General features: G+C 38.7%; 2 protein-coding genes across 10 annotated transcripts in view; both read left to right on the top strand.

Annotated features, from left to right (window-relative positions):
* The first annotated feature begins 1,085 nt into the window (after positions 1–1,085).
* On the top strand, positions 1,086–4,543 carry LOC129360784 (heparan-sulfate 6-O-sulfotransferase 2-like). 2 transcript variants are annotated; one of them, XM_055031189.1, is made up of 2 exons: positions 1,086–1,927; positions 2,542–4,543. In XM_055031189.1, exons 1-2 carry the CDS (start codon positions 1,353–1,355, stop codon positions 3,332–3,334), a joined length of 1,368 nt encoding a protein of 455 aa, XP_054887164.1. In that variant the 5' UTR covers positions 1,086–1,352; the 3' UTR covers positions 3,335–4,543. The 2 variants fall into 2 exon arrangements, with proteins under 2 accessions (XP_054887164.1, XP_054887163.1); XM_055031188.1 differs by having other exon boundaries at positions 2,539–4,543.
* A 596-nt stretch (positions 4,544–5,139) lies between these two features.
* The window catches only part of LOC129360411 (muscleblind-like protein 3), a 30,010-nt gene continuing 12,639 nt past the window's right edge, over positions 5,140–22,510 (top strand). For 7 of the 8 annotated variants that reach the window (XR_008606046.1, XR_008606045.1, XM_055030609.1 and 4 more), the window contains exons 1-4: positions 5,140–5,424; positions 11,934–12,856; positions 21,265–21,429; positions 22,301–22,504. Coding sequence is in view for 6 of the 8 variants with exons in the window: in XM_055030609.1 (XP_054886584.1) it covers positions 12,683–12,856; positions 21,265–21,429; positions 22,301–22,504 (543 nt within the window). In the remaining 2 variants the exon portion in view is untranslated. Of the gene's footprint in view, positions 5,425–11,528; positions 11,717–11,933; positions 12,857–21,264; positions 21,430–22,300; positions 22,505–22,510 lie in introns of those variants that run through there. The other variant, XM_055030607.1, reaches the window with a different exon arrangement.

The raw sequence follows: 22,510 nt of genomic DNA, 5'->3' as shown, positions 1-22,510 counted from the left end.
CCGCTTAATAGTTTCTCAAAGAAAGGTGCGTCACTTCCTTTTTTTCTAAAGGCCTATCGCAGATGACATTGTCTTCTTCTTTTGTTTAAAAACGCAATCTGTATGATCTGTACCAAGTACAGCCAGCTGGATGGATCAGAGAAAAACAGTTTGGCTTGTGATTTGAGGTCATGATTGTTAAATGCCGCCACCTGGTGGCTCATTGTGAGAACTACAATCCTACTTCAGATTGCAGCACAGAAATTAAGACAAAATGAAACAATATTTGTTTTCAGGTAAAATTATTTCCCTAGAAATAATTTAAGTAGGAGTAAAAAGTCTTTGATCAAAAACAACAACTTGAGTACTGAGTAAATGAATGTAAAATTTGATTCAATATTAAAAATGATGTCAATAGTCAGACCAAAACATGAATTTATGTGCAAATATTGGTATTTTAAATACTGCAATGAAATAAAAAAATCATTCAAATAAATTATCTAATTTCAAAATAAGAAAGAAATTTCCTAATGCATTCATATACATATCGTATCATATTACATAATCACTCATTCAGATGTTTATTGTGGCTTTATGTTGTTCAAGCTTACAAACTTGCATACATGCAAACAATGTCAGATGAAGATCTATGCATTTATAAACATCTATTATATATTGATATCATAATAAATTTCTTCTTATCATAAGAATTACATTTTTATCATTTCTATAAAAATTAGAAAAAAATTTACCCACGTTTTAATGGAGCCATTTATTTCAATAGTACCTGGATTTTTAACACCTCTGGTGAATGTAGTAACAGGAATTTCATTTTTAAACTGCTTTTCATATAAATTTTGTCAGTTCACACCTTCATGAATTTTTCTCTTCATGACGTTATTTCAACTAAAGTATCATATTCAGCATTTTTAATTAAATGTTTGGTTAAAAAATGTTTCTTCGGAAACCTCTTGTTTTATTTTTGAATCATTTAAAACATTTGTAGGCAACTCCTTGCATTTTTACCCTAAAAAAACTACACTGGAAATGAAGTCCACGCTGACGTAGCGGGATGACGCACGTTTACGCGCAGTGACTCACGGGAAGAAAGGTCAAGAATCGATTGGTGCTGAAGATGAGCATTAGCCCTGTTAAGAAGATCATTTTAAACCACTAAACCGTCCACAAGAGTTAACAGAACCGCCCGGTTCTGCCTCGTAAGACCCAGATGGACCCGGACAGCGCTGCGCTGTGATTCACTACTTGGTTACCTAACGCCGCTCGCTCTCGGCTTTCAGCTGCATTGTTATTGTTTCCTGTCTGCTGCTCTGAAACGGGGACCCGAGGGATGGTTTTTCATCGGGTTCGGGAAGATGGATGAGAAGTCCACCAGCAGCCACCAGCGGCTCCTGCTCTTCCTGCTCATGGTGGCGGTTTTCGGCGTTTTCATGGTCCAGTATGCCTGTCCCAGCAGCTCCGAGTGCCAAATGCTCCACCAGCTGGGGGCCTGGTTCACCCTCAGGGGCGGACCTGGCATCCGAACCGGCGACGGTGAATCGCAGGTCGGGCTCCAGAAGGACCCCTACATCACAGAAGACGGCGCTTTGGCCCGATTTGTCCCTCGTTTCAACTTCACCAGCGCCGACCTGAACCGGGAAGTGGACTTCAACATCAAAGGCGATGATGTCATTGTATTTCTGCACATCCAGAAAACGGGGGGCACAACTTTTGGGCGACACCTGGTGCGTAACATCCAGCTGGAGAGGCCCTGTGAGTGTCACGCAGGCCAGAAGAAGTGCACCTGCCTCCGGCCAGGTAAGAAGGAAACCTGGCTCTTCTCTCGGTTTTCCACCGGATGGAGCTGCGGGCTTCATGCGGACTGGACTGAGCTGACCCACTGTGTCCCATCGCGCATGGACTCCAGAGAGGCCCAGAAAAACCAGCCAAGGTTAGAGGAAGATCACGTTAAATTCACGTTATTGAGCAATTTTTATCTTCCAGGTTTTGATGTAAATGGAAAATAATAGCTGGGGAATACCAATATAAACCTAATGTATTGAAAATCTAGAAATTTAGGCCTGCCATTATAACAAATTTAGCTGGACAACAAATTGTCCTAGAAGTTATTTTGATAAACAATATCAATTGTTATTTTGAGACCATTTTCAACTAACATTCTTGTAATGCCATAATATTACAAGAACATATTCTCAAAGATCAGTAAACTTTAAATTGTAATGGACATTTTAACACTGGAATCAGAATATCTTTTTAAATATCCAAAGTAAATAAACAAAACAACAGAAACAATAAATAAAATAAATTATGACGTTTCTGTAGACAAAATAGTCCTTGAATGAAAGGACGAGTTGAGTCCAAAGCACCAGACTGAAAGTTTTGGTTATTCAGTTTTTTAATAAAAAAAAAAAAAAAAGAAAAACGATAAGTCATGCAAATGGAAATTGAGTTTGTTTTAATTTATCATACAATTAATTAATTTTTTGCTTATTGCTACTGTCCTAATTGCAAACACTAATTTCCGTTTTCTCCTCTTTCTAGTAGAAACTATTACTACATAACGATCTTAAGAGATCCCGTTTCGCGTTACCTGAGCGAGTGGCGTCACGTGCAACGCGGAGCCACTTGGAAAGCCTCCCTCCACGTGTGCGACGGACGTTCACCAACGCTGTCAGAGCTGCCAAGTTGCTATCCAGGCGACGACTGGTCGGGTTGCTCCCTGCAGGAGTTCATGGACTGCCCCTACAACCTGGCCAACAACCGACAGACCCGCATGTTGGCAGATCTCAGTCTGGTGGGTTGCTACAACGTCTCCGCCATGGGCGAAGACGAGCGCTGGGCGGTGCTACTGGACAGCGCCAAGCGCAACCTGAAAGGGATGGCATTCTTCGGCCTGACCGAGTACCAGCGTAAGACGCAGTACCTCTTCGAGAGAACCTTCAACTTACAGTTCATCGCACCTTTCACGCAGCTGAACGGGACGCGAGCTTCCAGCGTTGAGGTACCCACCGAGACGCAGCAGAGGATTCGCCAGCTGAACCGGTGGGACGTGGAGCTGTATGAGTACGCCCGTGACCTTTTCCTGCAGCGCTTCCAGGTGGCGAGACAGCAGGAGCGCAGGCAGGCCAGGGAGCGGCGACAACAGGAGAGGAGGCGGCTCCGGGGGAGATTCTCAGCAAAACTAGGGCGGCGGCCAAAGCCGACTGAAACAACGCGCTCGACCGAAGAGCGTCGAACGGAGGACAGCCTGGAGTCCGAAGTGCTTCTGTCAGACTGGTGGGATGTAGATGAGAACAGCACCATGGAGGACTACATAGGCAACGTGGAGCAGTGGTAGCACACAGCTGTCTTTGTAGGAAGCGTACCAAGAGCTGCCTTGTCAGTTTTTGCTAATTCAGGTTATTTTCAGTACATGCCTTCTTCTCTTATTCTTTTGTGACAATGAAATGTTTTAAACGTGACTTTGATTTATTTATTTTAAAGGTGACCTGTTATGCTTCCTTGAACAGTCTAGGATATGTTTATAGGATATACAAACCATGTTTGTAACATTTTTTGCACAAAATTATTCTTAGATTTTAGCTTGCTCAGTTCTGCCTATTTTGAGCTCCTTTCAAAATGAAAGGCCTCTGTCACTTTAAATCCAAATAAGCTGATGAAACACTGTAAGGTAAAAATGGCTGCAAACAAATGCGCAACCCGACATCTTGGGCTGGACAATAAACCCTTAACAATATATATTGTGACAGACACGTGATCAGTATCAATAGATATTACATCTGATAGAATATTTAACCATTTCACTGAACTCTGATCCAGAACCACATAGCATTCTGGGAATGCTGCATTTGAAAAGCAGAAGTAGAGCCTCCTGTACAACCAACAAGAATGTAGCAAGTAATTTCTGGATGGTAGGTGAACAACAAAACACTTGTCTTATCCAGCAGTCATTGTACATCTAATACAGCCTTAAGACCGGCTTACTAAATGTGCTGGATCTCTGTTTGTGACTGTGCAGAGTGACTCAATAATCTTGAGGTTTTTAAAACGACTCATTTTCCAAAAAACACTAACTTACTGCCAAAAACTGTCTGGAAAGTTTTCATTTCGAACTTGAGTCTCTTTTAGAAGTAGTGGAAGTACAAAAGTTTGCAAAATGTGAATTTTGCATAATAGGTCTCCTTTAAACAGATTGTCGAAACAGACTTTCTAATCGGGTCAAAAAATGGGAAGGTTTTTCTTTTTGTCATGACGCCAACCTTCACCTTGTTTTCTCTGGACTTTAACCACATTGGTATTCAGAAAATGCAGCTTGGAAGAAAATAACTTTTCTTATTTCAGAAAACACTACAGACTTGTGATCAACAATCTTTATGTTTGCCATAATATTGTCTTGAATATTTTGAAATGTACTCACTTGTGTCTTTTCACAGCAAAAAAGGAAAATTAGTTAATCGGTACCTCAATTTGTGGCATTCTCTGCTAATGTTGTAGAACATTGGAATTTGTCTCTTTTTATATAAACTATGCTTTTACATTTATCAAACTGCTGTTTTACTCTCATGATTTTAAAGGTTTCTCAATTGCAAGTCTGGGGTTTACCAGCAGGAGGTGGCAAAGTACTTTTAATGTTAGGAAATATTCTTAGTACAGAAGCAAAAGAAATTAGATCAAATCATAACTCATTTTGGAAAAAGTAGTTTCATAGGATTTTGGTTGTTTCCTTGATAATTTTTCAAATGATTTATGAAAGTTTGATTTTGTTGCTCCCAGTTATTTAAAAAACAAGTATTTTCACTTTACATGCAGATATATTTAATAAATTAACTACATTACTCGTTATGACTGGCCATGAAGCCATTTTAGATAAACATGAATATTAATGCCATTGTTGAGTTGGAATAAAGTTTAGTCTCAGGTTTGTTTTTCAGTAGCCGTTTTTTAAAAACGGCTCCATTTCTTGGCAGTAATGGACTTCCATACCTCTCCTACTACCTGCAGTTTGCAGCATATTTCATTCAGTCGTGACTTCATGATAAATAATAAACAAACACTCCCCTGTCGTCCAACTCCTCCCATTTGATAAACCCTCCCTCTTGTCTTTTTTTTTTTTTTTTGGGTCAAATCTGTTATCTGCTGGGATCAGTGCTTTGCTGCCGATCCACTGTAGTTACAGCTGACATTTCTGCCGCCGCTTCCCTGTCCCTCTGCAGCTGCGTCGCGCTTTTCGCCCTGATTTTATTTATGAACATTATTTCTCGCCAGCGTGTTTTGTTTCAGCCATCCTTCCTACGCTTCGCTGCAGCGCTGCTATAGTGTCATACAGATAAATAAGGAAGTCTTTGCGGGAAAATACCGAACCGAGAAGCTCGTTTCAGTCGACGCTGATTTGAAAGAAGACATTTGATCTGTTTGGACTGATAACAGGTGAGCGGCCGGGAAACGCCTGGCGCATTTGCAGCATTATTAATGCGCTTTGACGCATTTATAGAAAGAAATTGTGTTTTTGTTCGTATTTTTCGTCTGTTCGCTTCTGCAACTCCTGCCTGTTGCATGGCCGCGCAAAAGCTGGCTTTTGTTGTTAAAGATGGGCGTAATTCAGGCAAATTAGTCATAGCGCTCCTGTTTAAACATGGGCTGGGAGGTCTGAGACTTCTCTGTCTGGATACAAATGATGTGGTGAAAAATTTCCATATCCAAGCCAGTATAAAGGTTTTTTTTATTATTATTATTATGAGATAGCATAATCTGCCTTTGCAGTTCCCACGTTTAGGTTTTCAAGCAAGAGTTAAATGCATTCAGAGGTGAAATGAAGATCCAATGCAGGTTGCGTTTTCGTTACTGACTTGCAGGTTTGCAGGTTTCGCTATCAGTGTGTGTGCAGACAACAAGTGGAGGAGCTCTGAAGTCCTGTCCTTGCTTGTCCTGTAAAGGGTCAGACTTAAACCGCCATAGCATGCTGTGTTGTCTCTATTGGTTTGCATACACTGTATGCAATCCTACTGGTCGTTTGCCCTTTATCTTGTCTGGTTCAACAAAACAGCCAGTCAAGACAAGTTAACACTCCCTCCCGGCTGTGGACTCTGTACCTGTCTGGCTCGTTTTTCTTTACTTAATATAAACACAGATAAACTGACAAACCAGGCTCACGCTGACAGGCGTGCGTGGAGTCACCTTTCCCACGCTACCAGTTTTCAGTTCTCCTCTCACATATACGACTTGGTCACTATTTGTTATCTTGCTGTTGATTGCTTGTAGCGTTTTGGCCAGTTTTATATCTATATTTGCGCCAACGCTGTAAAAGCCTGTTATTTATTTTCATGCTCAGGTGATGCTGATTGTTTGTCGAAGTAACGTGTTGCACGGTTGTGTGATTTGAAGCTGTGGTGCTTTTAACGAGCTGAAAGGATTACCAATACTTAACCTAATTACTTTGCTCTCTCCGTTTAAGCTGCTGCCTTTCTCTCACACTGTGATTTATAGATTGGTTTCCTTACGTTTGGTGGCCGATGTTGGACTGTGTCTGCTCTCATCCTTGAAAACCTGTTTTTAAGTTAGTGAATGATAACCCTGAGATAAGGCAGATGAAGATTAAAGTCGTGTTTTCACAGCTTTAGTTGATGTTGCACAACCACCAAGCTTTTCTGAGTGAGCTAACTCCAATTTGAATAAAAATCTCCCACAGGGACGTCCTATTCTCATATATAACCAAAATGGACATAATAGAAAAACCCAAATGTTTGCAAACTAGAAGTGAAAACTTGACTGACACCGTTTACAATAAAGGGAATAAAAACTAGGATGATGACGTTTTACCAGAGATTCCCCACCTCTCAAGTTCCTGGTGTCTTATATACCTTTGAACATTTTTAGATTTTTACATCCTAAAAATGTCATTGTGGTTTTTAGGGATTTTCATATGATGTCAAAACAGTGTCTAATTGTGAAGCGGGAGGGAAAATCACACATGACTTTCAAGATTTTTCCGTTTTTTACAGATGAATCTTAAAAGTGTGGTGTGCATTTATATCCAGCTGCCTTGTGGAACCATCTTCCTCTAATTACTGCTTCAAGTTTGACTGGGTGTCTTTACTACCTACAGGAACTATAATTTGTGTCAGTTTTGCCTTTCTAAATAGCTGAGACAAATGTGATCAATAAGGAGATTTAAAAATCAATTTGAGGCGATTAGATGTTCTGTATTTTACTTAAGGACATTGAAGTAGAGGGGAGTGAAAGCAAATACAAGCAAAACCTTTCACATTTGTTTTCATTCATTCATTCAAATAAAATAATAAATACATTATTTGTGGTTGTAAATTAATTTATAAACAAGTATCAAGAGGCATTGATAGTTTTTAATAAGTAAATATTTTGTTACTTGTTCAGACATTTAAGGCGAAACATTTCAAATTGTACTAGCAAATTTATATAATGACTAATTTGAAAAGATAAAAAAATATATAACCCACAATAATTTTGCCATACCTTCAAAAATATTTTGAATTGCAATCAATTTTTAAATTTATCTGATTCTTTTTTTTTATTATTCATTTTCTTCATTTTTATTAATAATGGGGGAAAATGAGTTGTGCTTATTTGGCAATAACACAAATAAACATCATTAACATAACGACAATCAAATATTGTCGCCAAGGACAAAAACACAAAACAAAGAGTTTATTTCCACCGGTGTCCTCCAGATGCCCAACACCAACACACAGCGAGCATAAACACACATTTTGCAGGAAATGTTGCAGTAGCCTAGATTGGATAGAAAATGAGGATATTCCTCTGTGCCGTTCTGCTGCCATCCTGTTTAGATGGCCCTCAGTTTGCAGCCATAATGCAGACGTCAGAGCTCAGCTGAAGGTTACGCTGTCAGAAGCCTTTTGCTGCTCCGTGTTTGATGAAGGACGCTGCACAGTCGCTACTGTTGCTCTCGTCTGTCCGCCTTGTGCCACCCAGCCAATCTCCACCTGAATGTTGCCCCCTATGACCTCCAGACTCCCCCACTGTTTAATTATTAATTTTATTCTTTAGACTGCAGAGCAAAAACTGGACAAATATAAGCTCTTTTATTTTATGACTCAAGTTAAAAATGTGTTAGTGTTCCATCTCAATAGGTCTGACAGAAGAACTTTATCTGCAGGAAAAATATGTTGCTTTTCTGCTCTAAATTAACTGTAAAAGTAATATTCAAATTTTCTTCATTGTCTGGTAACTTGAGGAGTGAGGTTGCATAATAATTATCCAGAAACAACTGAGCTTTGTTACCCGATCAATATGAACCAACATGTTCCAAACTGAATGCTTGGTCATTTATCTAAAGATCTGTTAATCTCTCATGTCTGCTGTCATGGATGCATTGATCAGGGTTTTCATGGACCAGGATGATCATTTTATGGGGTTAATTTAGTTTTTAATTCTGTTGGAGGATTTCCAGTCTAGTATGAGATTTCTGCAGCATGATAATCTCAAGTGACAATACCAGAGCTTCACAGCATTTACAACAAAAACATAAACTAAACTGGAAAACCTAATGTGATCAAACGATCATGAAATCATAATTATTCTGCTACAAAATGTATTTATCTAATCTCAGTTATAGTTGGTATAAAAATATTGTCTCAGACATTCATTTCTAAATACTAAAGCAAATAATTTTAGTTTTTAATTAAAATGTCCCTGTTCTTTATAGAGTAACATCAATATAGTTGAACATTCACAGAATAAAAGATGCACACATTTTTTGTCGCTGTCATCGCTTTAGGTTAACTGACACATTTCAGTTAATTTAGACTCATACCTGTAGATACAGTTTTAGGCCACACCCGAAGCACACCGACTTCTTATTTGACATGATGGGGAAAATAAAAGAAATCAGCCAAGATATCAGGATGAGAATCACTGTTAGATTTGGAAGAAAAATGGGGACGCTTGTACCATTCTAACTGTGAAGCACGGTGGTGGCAGCATCATGTTGTGCGGCTGAGGAACATAATGTAGAAAAATTAAAGCAACATCCAAAGACATTGACAATAACTCAACATTCAGCTAAAGATGGCCAAAACAGAGACAATGTTTTGGCCATCATAAATAACCTCCGTGCTACAAACCGGACTTGGTTTCTGTCAGCAGAGATGAGTCAGAAGTTTGTGGAAAGAAACCCAAAACGTTCGAAGCAAATCTTTCATTTTTAAGGTAAAATACTTCCAAATGTTGAGGCAATGTATGAAAACTTCTGATTTTGAATTGATTAACAAATTTATCTGACATCTCCTCTGTCTCATCATTGTAGCATTTAGTAAATATAAATAATTTTAACAAGAAATCAAGTCTGATTCATCTTGATTTAATGCCAGAAAAAATAGTGTTTGTGTCTCAATGTGTCTGCCGAGTGAAAAGTAAATTTTGTTTTAATTAATCAATTACATGTAACAAACATTGTCCATAGAAATAAATGTGGTATAATCCATTTAATGAACAAGAATTACATTTTTAGAGATGTTTCAGTGCCTGATCTGCACAGTTGGAGTGAATTGAGGAAGCTTTGGTGAACCTAAGTGAAAAATCCTTAATCCCAAAGCTGCAGTGACTCCTGAGCGCTTTATCAGTGAGTGAAAGGTCATTCCTGTTTATTTTCACAGATACCGGCTGCAGTGTAAACTAGGATAGCTTTGGAGATGAGCCAGTGTTGCTGCATATCTCTCCACGAGAGGTTGCAATGGCAGCTGTGCACCATTTGGTGTCCGGACTGTTGCTAAGGAGCTTTTTGATGATGTCGGATGCTTTTTGCTTCGTCAGGGTGTGCGTAAGCACAGACTCTTGACACTGACGTGGACATAAAACGCAGGACGGGCGAAGCTGCAGGAGGAACGCTTGTCTGGTTCCCCTCCAGAGAAAAGTTGGTATTGATCTGTAGGCTTTGGAGGAGGAGGATGCACCGATAAGCGTAATGGTTCAGCAAGCGAAGCAATTGTTATACCTGCTCTTCTCTCATTGCTGCCTCTCTTGTTTGGCCTGGGACGTGACTTTGTGTTGCTCATCCGTCGGTCTCCTTTTTCTGCTGCAGCATTACCAGTCCATGTTGTGTATCTGCATGCCGTCACACACAAACACACACATTCGTTCCTGCACTGTGGTCCCCCCCATTGCTTCCTCCGTCTGTGTCTGCTTCCATCAGACATAGAGGCTGATAATATCTGCTCCAACGCCCTCTTCTCCTCCTGTCCTTTATTGAGCTGCTTAAGGTTTCACAGACCATGTTTTTCCCTTACAGCTACAAATAACGATTATTTTAGTAATTGATTATTCCGATGATTAATCAGATAAACTGGCACATTTGGCAAATTTTACTCTTAAGCCTTTTCTGTGCAATATTAGAAATGTATTATAATTTGCAAATAAACAAATAAATTCCTTTTGTAGATAAGAAAATAAACATTTAATCATCTAAATTACAATGTCATAGTATTGTCATACTTGATTATTTCTAGCAAAAGATCTGCAGGAAAAACAAACTTCTAACAACAATATGTAAAAAACTCACCCCTTGATGCTGAACTGATGATTCCTACAATGTAGGAATCACCTATTTACTATAGTTTGGATTAAGCGATTAATAAATAAAAGGTGTTAAACAGGATTTTCTTTTACAGAATTTGAACCAGGTGAAGATAAAACTGCAAATTTAGAGCATATTTACAGACAAAGAGGTTTTTCTTTATCTTAAATGCAAAATTCTTATATTTTTGTACATTTTTGGCTTGATTGTGATGTTGATATTGTAACGTGTTTTTTATAGCTCACACTTCTTAAAGAGATATTTGACCGCAGGGAGTTTTATCTTGGCTAAATAAAAGTTGAAGAATAACTCCTGTTCTGAATATTTTGTTTTTTCAGAAAACAGTCTTTTCTGAAGTCTCCAGTTAATGATTGTTACTAAATTAGTTGACGATTATTTCAAATATTTGTTAATCACAATTAATCATTTCACCCCCAAAACCAATCTGATGTAAACAGGAAAATAATTTGAATTCAATGTCAGACAGTGAGAAAAAAGGTTGTTCTACAGTTTACCGCAATAATCGATTAATCAGAATTAATCAGAATTAATCCAATTAGTCGTTTCAGCTCTACTTCCCTTTACATGTCATCTTTTAAATTAAAAATGAAGCTACAACAGTTCCTTCGTCATGCACTTGTGTGTCTTAATATCTGTATTCACTTAGTGTCTGGCCACGTGACTCTGCTCTCTGACTGTGAGCAGAACAGAGGTCTGCATGCATCATCCTTGCATCACGCTGCAGTATGTTTGAGCGAGAAGCGAGAAACTCCTCTGTCCCTGTGTGCAGGCAGAGCTGCTGCACAGTTTGAATATTAGCATGTGGTTCAGACGTGACTGTCATGACTGTGCTGGCTCCAGTGTGAAAAAGTGAGGAACAAGGGCAGGGTCTGTAAAAGGAGGAGTCTTCCCTCTACTGTGCTTCCTCATTGATCAGTCAGATGCTTTGCTTGGCTGTAAAACGCAGCGTGATTGGCTGCTGCTTAGCTTTACACACAGCAGCTGTAGTTGTGAAGATCTATGCTGTGTCGTCTTTTCCGTATGTCTTCATTTGGGGGAATCGACTGAACTTTGCTACGTCAAGGAGAATATTACTCACCACATCTTGCGTTGATGTCCAGTTTCCGCAGGGCAGAAAGTAAATGAGTTGAGGTGACGTCTCTGTCCTGCCTGCAACCTCCCTCCATCCTCCCTCTCTCTCTCCTATCTGTATCGTTTAATCAAGACATAGCTTGCCTTTTCCTGTTCATTGCTGCCTCCTTCCCTCCTCTGTTTTGCTTGTTTTCTTCTTCTCCTGCACCGTGATCTGAAAGACGTAGCAGTTTCCAGCCTAAACGGTCGCTTTTTCTCTGTTTTCTGCAATTCACAGTGAGACAGCGAGCAAAGACATGCAGCGGAGAGGTCAGTGAGGATGACAACAGAGGCAACAGAGACGGAGGGATGAGAAGCAGACTCAAGTAAGAGGAGGAAGCAGGACTCCAAAGTGCCTACATTACGGTTTTGTCCTACAGCAGGAGAGAGGGCTCAGTGTGCGTTTGGCCTTGAATGGAGGCTATATTTTGTCCTGACAGCCACAAAGTCATCCATCCCACGTTGCTGAGCTGCAGTCCCCACATACCCAGAGCCGAGCTGAAGCTTTGCCTCGTCATTACAAGGACACTACGGGTGTAAGGTTCTGCTTTTTCCTCTCTGTCTGTCTGTCAGAGAATAACAACTACAACAGAGCTGCGGCGACTTCCTCTGCTCTCACCATGTTGACATAAATGTAGAGATGCATCTGAGCGGACCATGGTGATGCTTTCTGAACGTTTTTCTTTCTTTCTCTTGAGACAGAGCTGGTCTCTGCTCCCAGTTAACCCCTGCTATCTCACCCAGTAAAACTTCAGCTGACAGTTTTCCCAGGAACAGCTAATAAACATCCCCCAAAATACTCCAGTCTGAAGGGACTTGCTACCTATTTGCTCTGAAGGAAAAATATTTTTGCTTTTTTTTCCCCCAAGGGGATTTTTTTCTCTCTCTCTCTCTCTTGAATCACTATTAGTCAGCCCTGCTCGCATTAGACCATTTTTTTCCATCCACTCGCTCCCACCCCTTGCTCAGTGTCTGTGAGCATCTCAGATGGCTGTCAGCATGACCATGGGACGAGACACCAAATGGCTGACCTTGGAAGTGTGTCGCGAGTACCAGAGAGGCACCTGCTCACGGTCTGACACCGATTGTAAGTTTGCACATCCCTCCCGGAGCTGCCATGTGGAGAACGGCCGAGTCATCGCCTGCTTTGATTCGCTCAAGGTAACAACGCAGCGCACATCACGCACGCATCGGCTCCTGCCGCATTACAGCTCGTTTGTTCCTCCAGTTCTGTGTCAGACACGTCGGCTTCAGTCGGGGTTTTGATCGTCTGGGAAAGTTAGTAGTTCTCGGGCCACATATTTACATACTCTGTAGAACGACCTTTTACTCTCTGACATTAAATTAAACTATTTTTCCCCTGTTTTGAGTCAGTGATGAAATGATTAATCGGATTAATTGTGATCAATCAGGAGTAATCAGTTATTTAAACAAACTCTAGAACAATATTCTCACTATCTGAAATAAAATTGGATTTTTTTTTCCTGTTTTAGGTCAAGTTGGAAATAGGAATGAATCGATTAGTCAGATTAATCAATTCTTGAAATAAACTGACCTTAAATTTGGCTATTTTTTCTTGTTTTAAGTCAGTGATTAATCATGATTAATGAAATACTTAAATAAACTCTAGAACAATCTTCTCATTGTCTAACATTAATTGGATGATTTTTTCCTTTTTTAAGTCAGGCTGGAATACAGGCTGAAACAATCAGATTAGTCGTTATTAATTGATTCTTGAAATAAACTAAAACAATCTTTTTCTCACGGTCTCGCATTAGATTTGACTATATTTTCCTGGTTTAAGTCAGGTTGGATTTAGGACTGAAATAGTCAAATTAGTCATGATTAATCTTGAATAATCGATTTTTAAAATTAATTAGAGAGCAACTTTTGGCAGCATTGCCTGATAACCTGTTTAACTTGGATTGAGTGTTTTGGTTTTCCTTCTACAAGCTTCTCTAAATAGTTCGCTGGAAATTTGACCCATTCCTCCTGACCGAACTGGTGTATTTGATTCAGATTTATAGGTAGTTTTGCCAGCCACACATTTTCCGATCGGCCCACAAATCATCTAGAGATCAGAGCCCCTCCAAAACATTGTTTTTGTTGTCCTTAAGCAATCTTTAGCAGTGTTAGACGTTGTTCATCTGGAGAGCTCATTTGTGGCCAAGCGTGAACTTTCGGATTGACGTGAAGATCTTGAATTTCTCCTGTAGCAAAACAGCCCCACAGCATTATTCTGCCACCTCTGTACTTCAAACTTTATTTGGTCTTTCCAGTCTCAAAAGCAAATAACAATAAACCTGTTGCAATATGCAATTAGTTGCCTCTTGGTTATTAATCCCTTTTATTTGTGGTTTCAGTTGTGTTTATTATTCTTTCATTATTTTATTATTTGGATATTTAAAATATCTACCAGTTCCAGTGTTAAGTGTTCTTTACAAAATGATTGTTTATTGGTCATTGAGAAGGCAAACTTGCATTATTATGCCATTATCAATTTATTACTTGAAAATGGTCTGAAGACAATAATATTGTAATTTATTGCAATAATTACTGGAACAATAATTTATCATCCAGCAAAATGTTACTGTGACAAATCAAAAGGACAATGCTAATTTTCTTCATCCATAAACAATAATGACCCTGAATTAATAATAAAACATCCGTATATAATTTTATAATGTACAATAGAGACTTTAACTTAAGCACTATTTATTTACATAGCTGGTCTTTTGTATATCATGCATAATTTTAGCATTATTATTTGTTTTGTTAATAATTTCCACATTTTGTTTATTTCTTGCTAAGTTGGCTGCACACATTTTTTATTCTGTTGTTGTAGAATGACTAAGTTTGATTAGATTTTAATAAAATTATGGCCAAATGCTTCAACTTAAGTTTCAGCAAACCTTTAAATATTTGTGTCTTTCTCTTTAATTTGTTTTCTTTTGATAATTATGTGGAGTTTCGACTTCTTTCTCGTTGAATGGCCTTTCAGTTCATGCTGGCACTGGATCAGCTTTGGTTCTGGGGTTGATTTTCACTTTTCGCATTAAATTTTCTTAATCCGTGGGACATAGATCCCGTCTTTTTCCTGGAAGGTGTCATGTTTGTTTAATCCCATGGTGTTTGTCCTGAAATGGGTCATAAATGTGCTTGAATCAATCAGTGATTCAGGCATCTGGAAATTGCAGCAAGGATGAACCAAACTTGTTGAGGTCTGTGATTCTTGAATTGATGTCATGAGTAACTTTCATGATATTTCACAAAGAATCAGCAACTTAAAGGTGTTTCCTTAAAACACATCCACATATTTTCCTCCTTTTAACTCAACTGTTGTAAACTGACCTATCAGAAACATATTTTTGTCAATATCCCAGTGTTTAACAAATATTAATAATTCTGGTTTTCGTATGTGACTTAAAGCAGAAAGGTTTGATTTAGTGGCAGTAAGCAGTTTTTTTATTTATTTATACAAGAATGATGACAGATACACACAAAATAGAGGGTTATGCTTCATTTCAGGGCACAATTTGGTGATCAATTTCATATCAGAGTATTTATGAATGGTATTATTCATGACTAGCTGTAATGGATGTTACAACTAGTCATGAATAACACTGTGGCAGAAATAAGTCAACTTCAGAAATTATTAAAAGTTTATCAGTGCTAAATCTCATTTTCCTTTCAATCTCATTTATTATAACCTTAGTATTTATAGAAAAGTACATAGATATTGGATTTTTACTTTAAAAAATGTGTGTCCCATTTAAGTGTTTCAGAGTTTCTGAATAAACGCATCAGATTACAAGTTGTATTATTTAAGTTTCATTTAAGAAAAAAATATTATTTTAGAACAAATTACAATAATCTTTAATTGGGAATTTTGCTACCAAGTGAAATTTTGTAAATTATAAATCATACTGTCCAGGATGCATAAAATATATTAACACTATTATGGTACTAGATAGTACTATAATAGTACAAAAGTACTATTATACTTTTGTACTATAAAAGTACCATAATAATGTTACAAAAGTGTACAAAAATAGATTATATTTTGAAGAACACTAAATATAGTCACATAAATTTCACCCAAAGAAAAATATAGAAAATGTTTATCTTCTACATTTTGTGGAAGATACAAAGCAGGTTTTGCATAAAAAATATTTTCACATGAAGTGAATTTGAGCCTAAAACTGTTTTCTCAGAAAACTGGCAGACTATAAAACATAGCTGTAATTAACATGGATATTTTATATATTGTGGCTTTTTTTTTTTGTTTTTTTCTTTTGAACAATAAGGAGGAAATTAGAGGACTGTTTCTTTGATTAATGGGTGGGTAACGTTTGTTTTGTTTCTCGGATGGGAAGCATTGAAATGAAACTGAAAGCAGGATCAGTGCTGTAAAAATAAAAGCCCCATTTATCTGCCCTGTTGTTTTAGGCCAATTATGTATTTCAAGCGGATGAATAGACAATTACAGATCATTCCCTGATGAATATAAGGAAAGTACAGAGAAAACAGGGCCTGGATGGTGGTGTGGTGGTTAGCATGGTCTGTTCACAGCTAGAAAGTCCCTGATTTAGATATAAAGTTTCCACTTTGTCATTGTTCCTGCTGGGGGTTTTGGTTGGTTTGTTTCCGCCATGTTAGCTACCATGAAGGAAAGTTTTTCTGAATATTTTCTTTTACTCTGTGTCCTCCCTGTGTTGGGCTGCTGACCTGTTGATGTTGATGATGATAAATGCTGGGATTAGCTCCACTTTATAAAGAATAAAACTACATGCAACAACCCAACATCATAAAAACTCCAAATAAAAGCCATATGTTTAGCTGTTGAGTAACTTTAAACCTGTGAAAGGTATATAGGAGGTATCCTCTATATCAGATAACCATCACTCTTTCTAAGACTCTCTCTCCATTTATCTATTTATCTTTAAGTGAAAATTAGTACCTAATCTGTATTGAGTTTTCATTGTTGCTTACTAGCATTTTTAGATTATTATGATCAGTTGACATACAATTAAGGATTTTTAGGGCACTGATTGCACCTATTTGACTGCAAAATGTTTGTTTTTTATTTAAAAAGGAATGGAATTATTTGTTTATTTTGATCTTTTCATGTATTTCTAATGTTAAATAAAGTTAATAATAGATAGAATAATCGGCCACTTTTTGAAAACCTTTTCTATCATTTGTCATTTGTATGTTTTTTAGAAAAAGTGAGGGGAGATAACTGATTAAAATTGTCATATCACTCAATCTATGTAAGATTGAGTCTTCTGATTATTTCTGAGTGAGGGATTTATTTTTGACGGATTACGATGTAAATGTTTTGTGAAAGAAACCATATACTGGTTATATACTGTCTGTCTATTTACTTTAGGTCTAATTTCAGGGAGTGCAGTGAAAAACAGCTTCTCTCTTCCAGGTTGAGCTCAGCTGTTGAGAGTTTTCCTCTTTACTTCTTTAATTCTCTATCCCTGTACTTCAGTTGTGACTCATTGATAAGCATTTATCCTCCAGGCACAAACTTGCTGGGACTAAAGTGTCTAACCTCGGCTCAGGTTATTAAAATACTGCACTGCAGATACTAGCATAGCAACCAGCCTGAAATATACAAATATAAGTCCCATGAACCATGAGGTTTAGCGTTGATCTTTTTAATGGTGCATTTTAAATATACTACCTCTGACTAGGAGGTGAAATACAGACTCCTATAGACTCAAACATTAAAATAACATAACTTAGGCTGAAACTATTAATCTGATTAATTGTAATGAATTGATTTATGGAATAATGACACTAATGAATGTGGACAGTATTCACTTATTGTAAGGAAAATATTTTAGCTTCATTTTTAATTTTGAAAATTAATTAATTAATCATGCTTGCAGATACTGAGTTAGCATGAGCAGATATTCTCTCTTAGCTGTGAGAGCATTTCAAACATCATGGCCAAACATTAGCGATTGGGTGAAATTTAAACTTTACGCCTCCACCACGTAATCGTTTCTTCATAGTCGACCATCTACTGGTGATCTGCTTCTCCATCACTGCTGCTACTCTCTCCTCCACCTGAGAACCACAACATCAACACTCTGCATATAGAGGAGGATAAGCCACTCTGTAGTGATAATAACTAACATTTTAAGGTAGCATCAGTTAAAAAAAAGACAGTTATTTCAGGTTCTACACAGACTGTTGTTGTGTTTCCCAGCCTTGTGAGGGATTTTTCTCAAAGCTTTTCTACAGCGAAGAGTCGAGACCCAGACAAGGGGCTTTCTGTCTGAGTGCAGCTGCTGTCTCCTGGTTTATTGAGTTAGAATTTATTATTCAGCCATTTTTCTGTGTTATGTCCTACGGAGCAGAGGGGGGAGATGGAGAAGAGAGACAGAGAGAGGGGGCCTAGCAACAGCACAGGACTGAACACCCATTGGATAGTTTGATCTTTCTGAGTGGCATGGCTGTTTTTAGCACAGAGCAACAGCCTGGTTTTGAACCGGTTGCACAGAGGGAGTCGCTTTATATATATATACCAAAGGTATCGAGGAACCATTAAAAGCCTAATTTGACCGTCTCGGGAGAAGACTGAGGTTGGAGTCAGCTGAAGGTCGAGTCAGTCTCTCCTTTATGAGGGCTGCAGTAAACAAACATCTCCGGAAGCAGAGCCTTCGCCTCTGTGTGTTTGATGATTACACTCAGCTGATTCTGTTTTTGGTCAACTGTGAAACACCTCTCTGTCCCCCATGGCATCACTCTTCCCTCCCCTCCCCTTCCACGTTAATTTTATGGATTTATCTGCTAATGGCTTCCCTCCCGTATGTGCCATCTCCAGGCCGACTCAAGCCAACCGCTGTCATTCCCCGTTGCTTCTCCATTAGGTCTGTCGGTCCTGCCTGAATGGGCTTCAGCAGGAGGGAGGGAGCGGCTCACCACTTAGTTCTCCTTACCTTGTTAACTGGAGTGCTGCTGTCATCTCATGTGATTAGTGTGGAAATCCCGTTTGTCCATCATCAGACAGCAGATTTGTTCATATAGGTTAGATGAACGTCTGAAACACAGGTAGACTCAGTTTAAAGGCCAAAATTGTAACATTTGCTGCTTCAGTTCTCTTTCACATTACACTGTATCAAACAAACCAAACTAATTGAATAAACCCGTTCCACTCCTTGCCTGTGGTGGCACTGCACCAAGAAACACTGAATGAAATGACAAAAACTTCAGAAAACACTGAGCGCAACTTCCTTTTTCACAAAATGTAAACAAACTGTGGCATCAGTTTTTAGTGGTTTTAAGATTCCTTTTTGTCTTTGGCCAAAGACCACTAGCTGTTTCTACCGCTAGTGCGAAACTCAAGCATTTGTTTTTTATGTATTTACCCAGAATGGCATGTGGTATAGTCCGCTTCCTGCTTTTGGACAGGTCTCCAGCCCACTTGCATTCACATATGCATTTTAACCGCACCAGAGTTCAACCGAACCAAACCGAGGTTTGTGGGAACTCTGGTCCGCATCAGTGTTTGGTTACGCATCCCCAAACGAACCGGACCGCCTATGTAAGCAAACTGGAGTCTGATTACAGCGGACTAACTAAAACATTCGTTTCTCTCGCTGGACAGAGTTTTCTTGGATTATTTTATCAAAATGAACCACTAATAGTTGTTAGATTTTTAAAGCGACAGTTACACTGCAAAAACACAAAATCTTACTAAGTATTATTTTCTCTAGTTTCTAGTGTGAATCTTATTATACCCTTAAATACGACAAAGCTAACTTACAAGTAGCTTTTCAGCAAGACATATGAGTTTGTTTTGAGTAAATAATTCTTGGAATACTGACAAAAATACCAGTTCCAATGGCAGGTTATTTTATTTATTACATGGAAAAGATGTTGTGTTTCAAGAGAAAAAAATCTGTCAGTGGAATTGGAACTAGTTCTATTTTATAAATATATATATATATATATATTTCCAATTAAAGCATCCATTTACAACAAAGAACAAAAAAATAAATAAGTATTATTTATTTTTGGAATACTTGGAATATTTGCTTGATATTAGTTTTCTTTGCATTTTACTGAGTACTTTTGATTAACAGTTTTGGCATCAAAGTTGGGACTCCTCTGACTGGTAGCTTTACTGAATACCTTTAGCTGTGTAATGATGCACTTTTTCTCTTATTTTCTCCTAAATTAAAGCCAAATAAACACTAAATAAAACCATTTGAGCTTTTTCTGCTGTTACGCCTGAGGATAAAATGTGAGCAGCAATCCCAAAGATCATATTTATTCATCTCTCTCTCTTCTGTCAGTCTGCGGCCTTCCTCTGTGTTGCGTAGTGCGTTGCCTCGGCAACCAAAAGACGGAGATTCCCGGCCTCTCCTCAGCACCGCTTCTTTGTGAGGCTTCTTTCTCTAGTTTTTGTAGCTACATAACACATTTTACATCTGCCGAATCCCCAATTCAGACCCTGATGTAGTTTATTTTTCTAAGCGACGCTTTAGATAATTAAGAGGTGCTTTTCTGTCCCCTCCGACGTGGAGCAGCAGTGCTGGGCTCCTGGGACTTTCTCTTCATTATTAACTCATCCCTAAGCACACAAGCCTGCTGACGCAAAGCTTGCTCGTGTCTCGGCTGGGGGTCCTCCGTATTGTCGGACCGCTTGTCATGCAGCTCCAGGCTCACCTGTGTGTTTATTTTCTGATGCTAAAGGATTCTGGCAACACAGACTCTGCAGTGTCTCCTGTTGTCATGCAAAGTCCTCCTGCCTGGTGCTAAACCATTTTTTGTGTCCCCATCCATCACTGTCAGATCACCCGCAATATGACCTCAGCTCATCGTCAGACTTTCTAATTTTCCCTTCCTTTATTGCTGTCTTCATGATACGGCCCGGTTGGTGCTCTGAGGAGGCAGATTAGCAGGTTTACTGCTTTTCTGCAGCGGTGGAGATGCACTGTTGGCCCGGGAGTCAGAGGAAGACTGCAGTTTCTTCTCTAGCTGTGACGAGCTGCAGTGTTCATGCAGCACTCTTCACCTTAAATGTGTATTCATTTCTTAACCCTGGGAATTTAATTTCCTCCTGAGTTTTTTGTAGAATAAATTCACAATTTCTGAGTTTTTTGGTGGAAATTTACTCCTCTTTTGTTCAATATCTGCAATGGCCCTAATATGCTTTCATGCACTTGCAACTCACTTTCTTGATCACATAGTGTGACCTTACATGCAGTAACTCTGCAGTGTAGTAGCGGTAAGAAATACTGCCACCTGCAGGTGGGAGTGAGTATCACTTGAATCCAATGGTTTTGGGCATTTTTGCAGAAAATTGTTGTGTGAATTAATGACGAGAAACTGGAAGGACTGATGAAAATACTAATGTAATTAAATTGTGCACGACTGAATTGAGTTTTAACAATAATATAAAATTTCCTGCTTAATTTGAGAGTTCTCTGGTCGTTTGCAACCAAACCCAGCTTTGATCCATTTAATTTTTCGCGCTTGTTGTTTTCTTTTCTTCCGCTCTGCTCTCTCACCCTCTGCCTCCTTCTTTTCTGTTCCCTCCTCAGGCCCGCTGCACACGAGAAAATTGTAAATACCTGCACCCACCTCCGCACCTGAAAACCCAGCTGGAGATTAATGGAAGAAACAACCTGATCCAGCAGAAGGCCGCGGCGGCCATGTTGGCTCAACAGATGCAGTTCATGCTGCCCGGAGCACAACTGCAGCCGATTGTGAGCAGCTGAGGATAAAACACACATGAACTCTGACAAAGACGGATCTAAGATTTCTCTCTTAATGTGGTGCTTTTCAGAATATTTAGTTAAAGATTTCTCATTCTGCGCTGCTTTGATTTGCATTAATATTGATGCCTCAGCCTTTCTGAATAAATATTCACTTGTTCCTGCATATTCAACAACAGCTGGAGCAATTTGAAGTGTTGCAAATTTTAATGAAGTCAAATTACTTTATTGGTAAATCGCATGTAGTCCAGAAAGCAAACGGAAACCCTGGAGAGCTGAAAACTAAGATCATATTAAAAGTTTAATATTCATTTAAGCAAAACATGAAGAAACTTAGGATTGTTTTCTTGTAAAACCTCAACAGGTTTACCTGATTTTGTTTATGTTATTTTTTTTAGCTCATGCAAAATGTGTAACTGCTGAGTTGAACTTATTGTTTAAGATTTTGTGGCTCTTGTGGGCTGGAAGTTATAAAGTTCAGAACATCATGCCTTAATAAATTAGTCGCAGATTAGTTGAAATTATTTCTCTGATCTGACCTTAACTATGTTTTACTTTTTAGTTTTTTCTTGAAAACAGAGACTAGAACAGTTTTCTAACCCAAATTGGTAAATTTACACAGATGCAATGGCCTTCTGAATACAGTGGTATTTACATTTTAAAATTTATTGTTAAATGTTTTATACCCAAACCATCAAATATTTTCGTACATTGAACTGTAAATTTGAACTTTTTAAAAATTTCTTTAAAAGTTGTAGTTCAATGATGCTACAATGAAAGTTTCTTATTAGTATTTTAAGCTTAGTATTTGTTAGTATTTTGCTTTGTTATTAACGCTGTCTCTGGTTCCTTTCGCTTAAAGACAACCTTTCCAGTGACTCCATCCCTGGCATCGAGTCCCGGCATGGCGTTCAGTCCATATCTGAGCCACATGGGCCCAGCCGTTGGCCTGATGCCGGAGCTGCTGCCCAGCACGCCCCTCCTCGTCCCCGGCAGTCCCACCGGCCTCACAGCGATGGGCAACGGCACCTCGGCGCAGAAGCACACTCGCACAGACAAGCTGGAGGTATGC

This window comes from Poeciliopsis prolifica, unplaced genomic scaffold (genome assembly GCF_027474105.1).
Source record: "Poeciliopsis prolifica strain line A6 unplaced genomic scaffold, Auburn_PproV2 SCAFFOLD006, whole genome shotgun sequence".
Lineage (NCBI taxonomy): Eukaryota > Metazoa > Chordata > Actinopteri > Cyprinodontiformes > Poeciliidae > Poeciliopsis > Poeciliopsis prolifica.
This window is presented reverse-complemented; position numbering and strand designations above follow the sequence as displayed.

Excerpts from the sequence above, each read along its gene's own strand:
- LOC129360784 (XM_055031188.1), top strand. The coding sequence starts at position 1,353 with ATGGATGAGAAGTCCACCAGCAGCCACCAGCGGCTCCTGCTCTTCCTG. Across the intron at positions 1,928-2,538 it reads GCCCAGAAAAACCAGCCAAG|TAGAAACTATTACTACATAA; the intron begins GTTAGAGGAAGA and ends TCCTCTTTCTAG.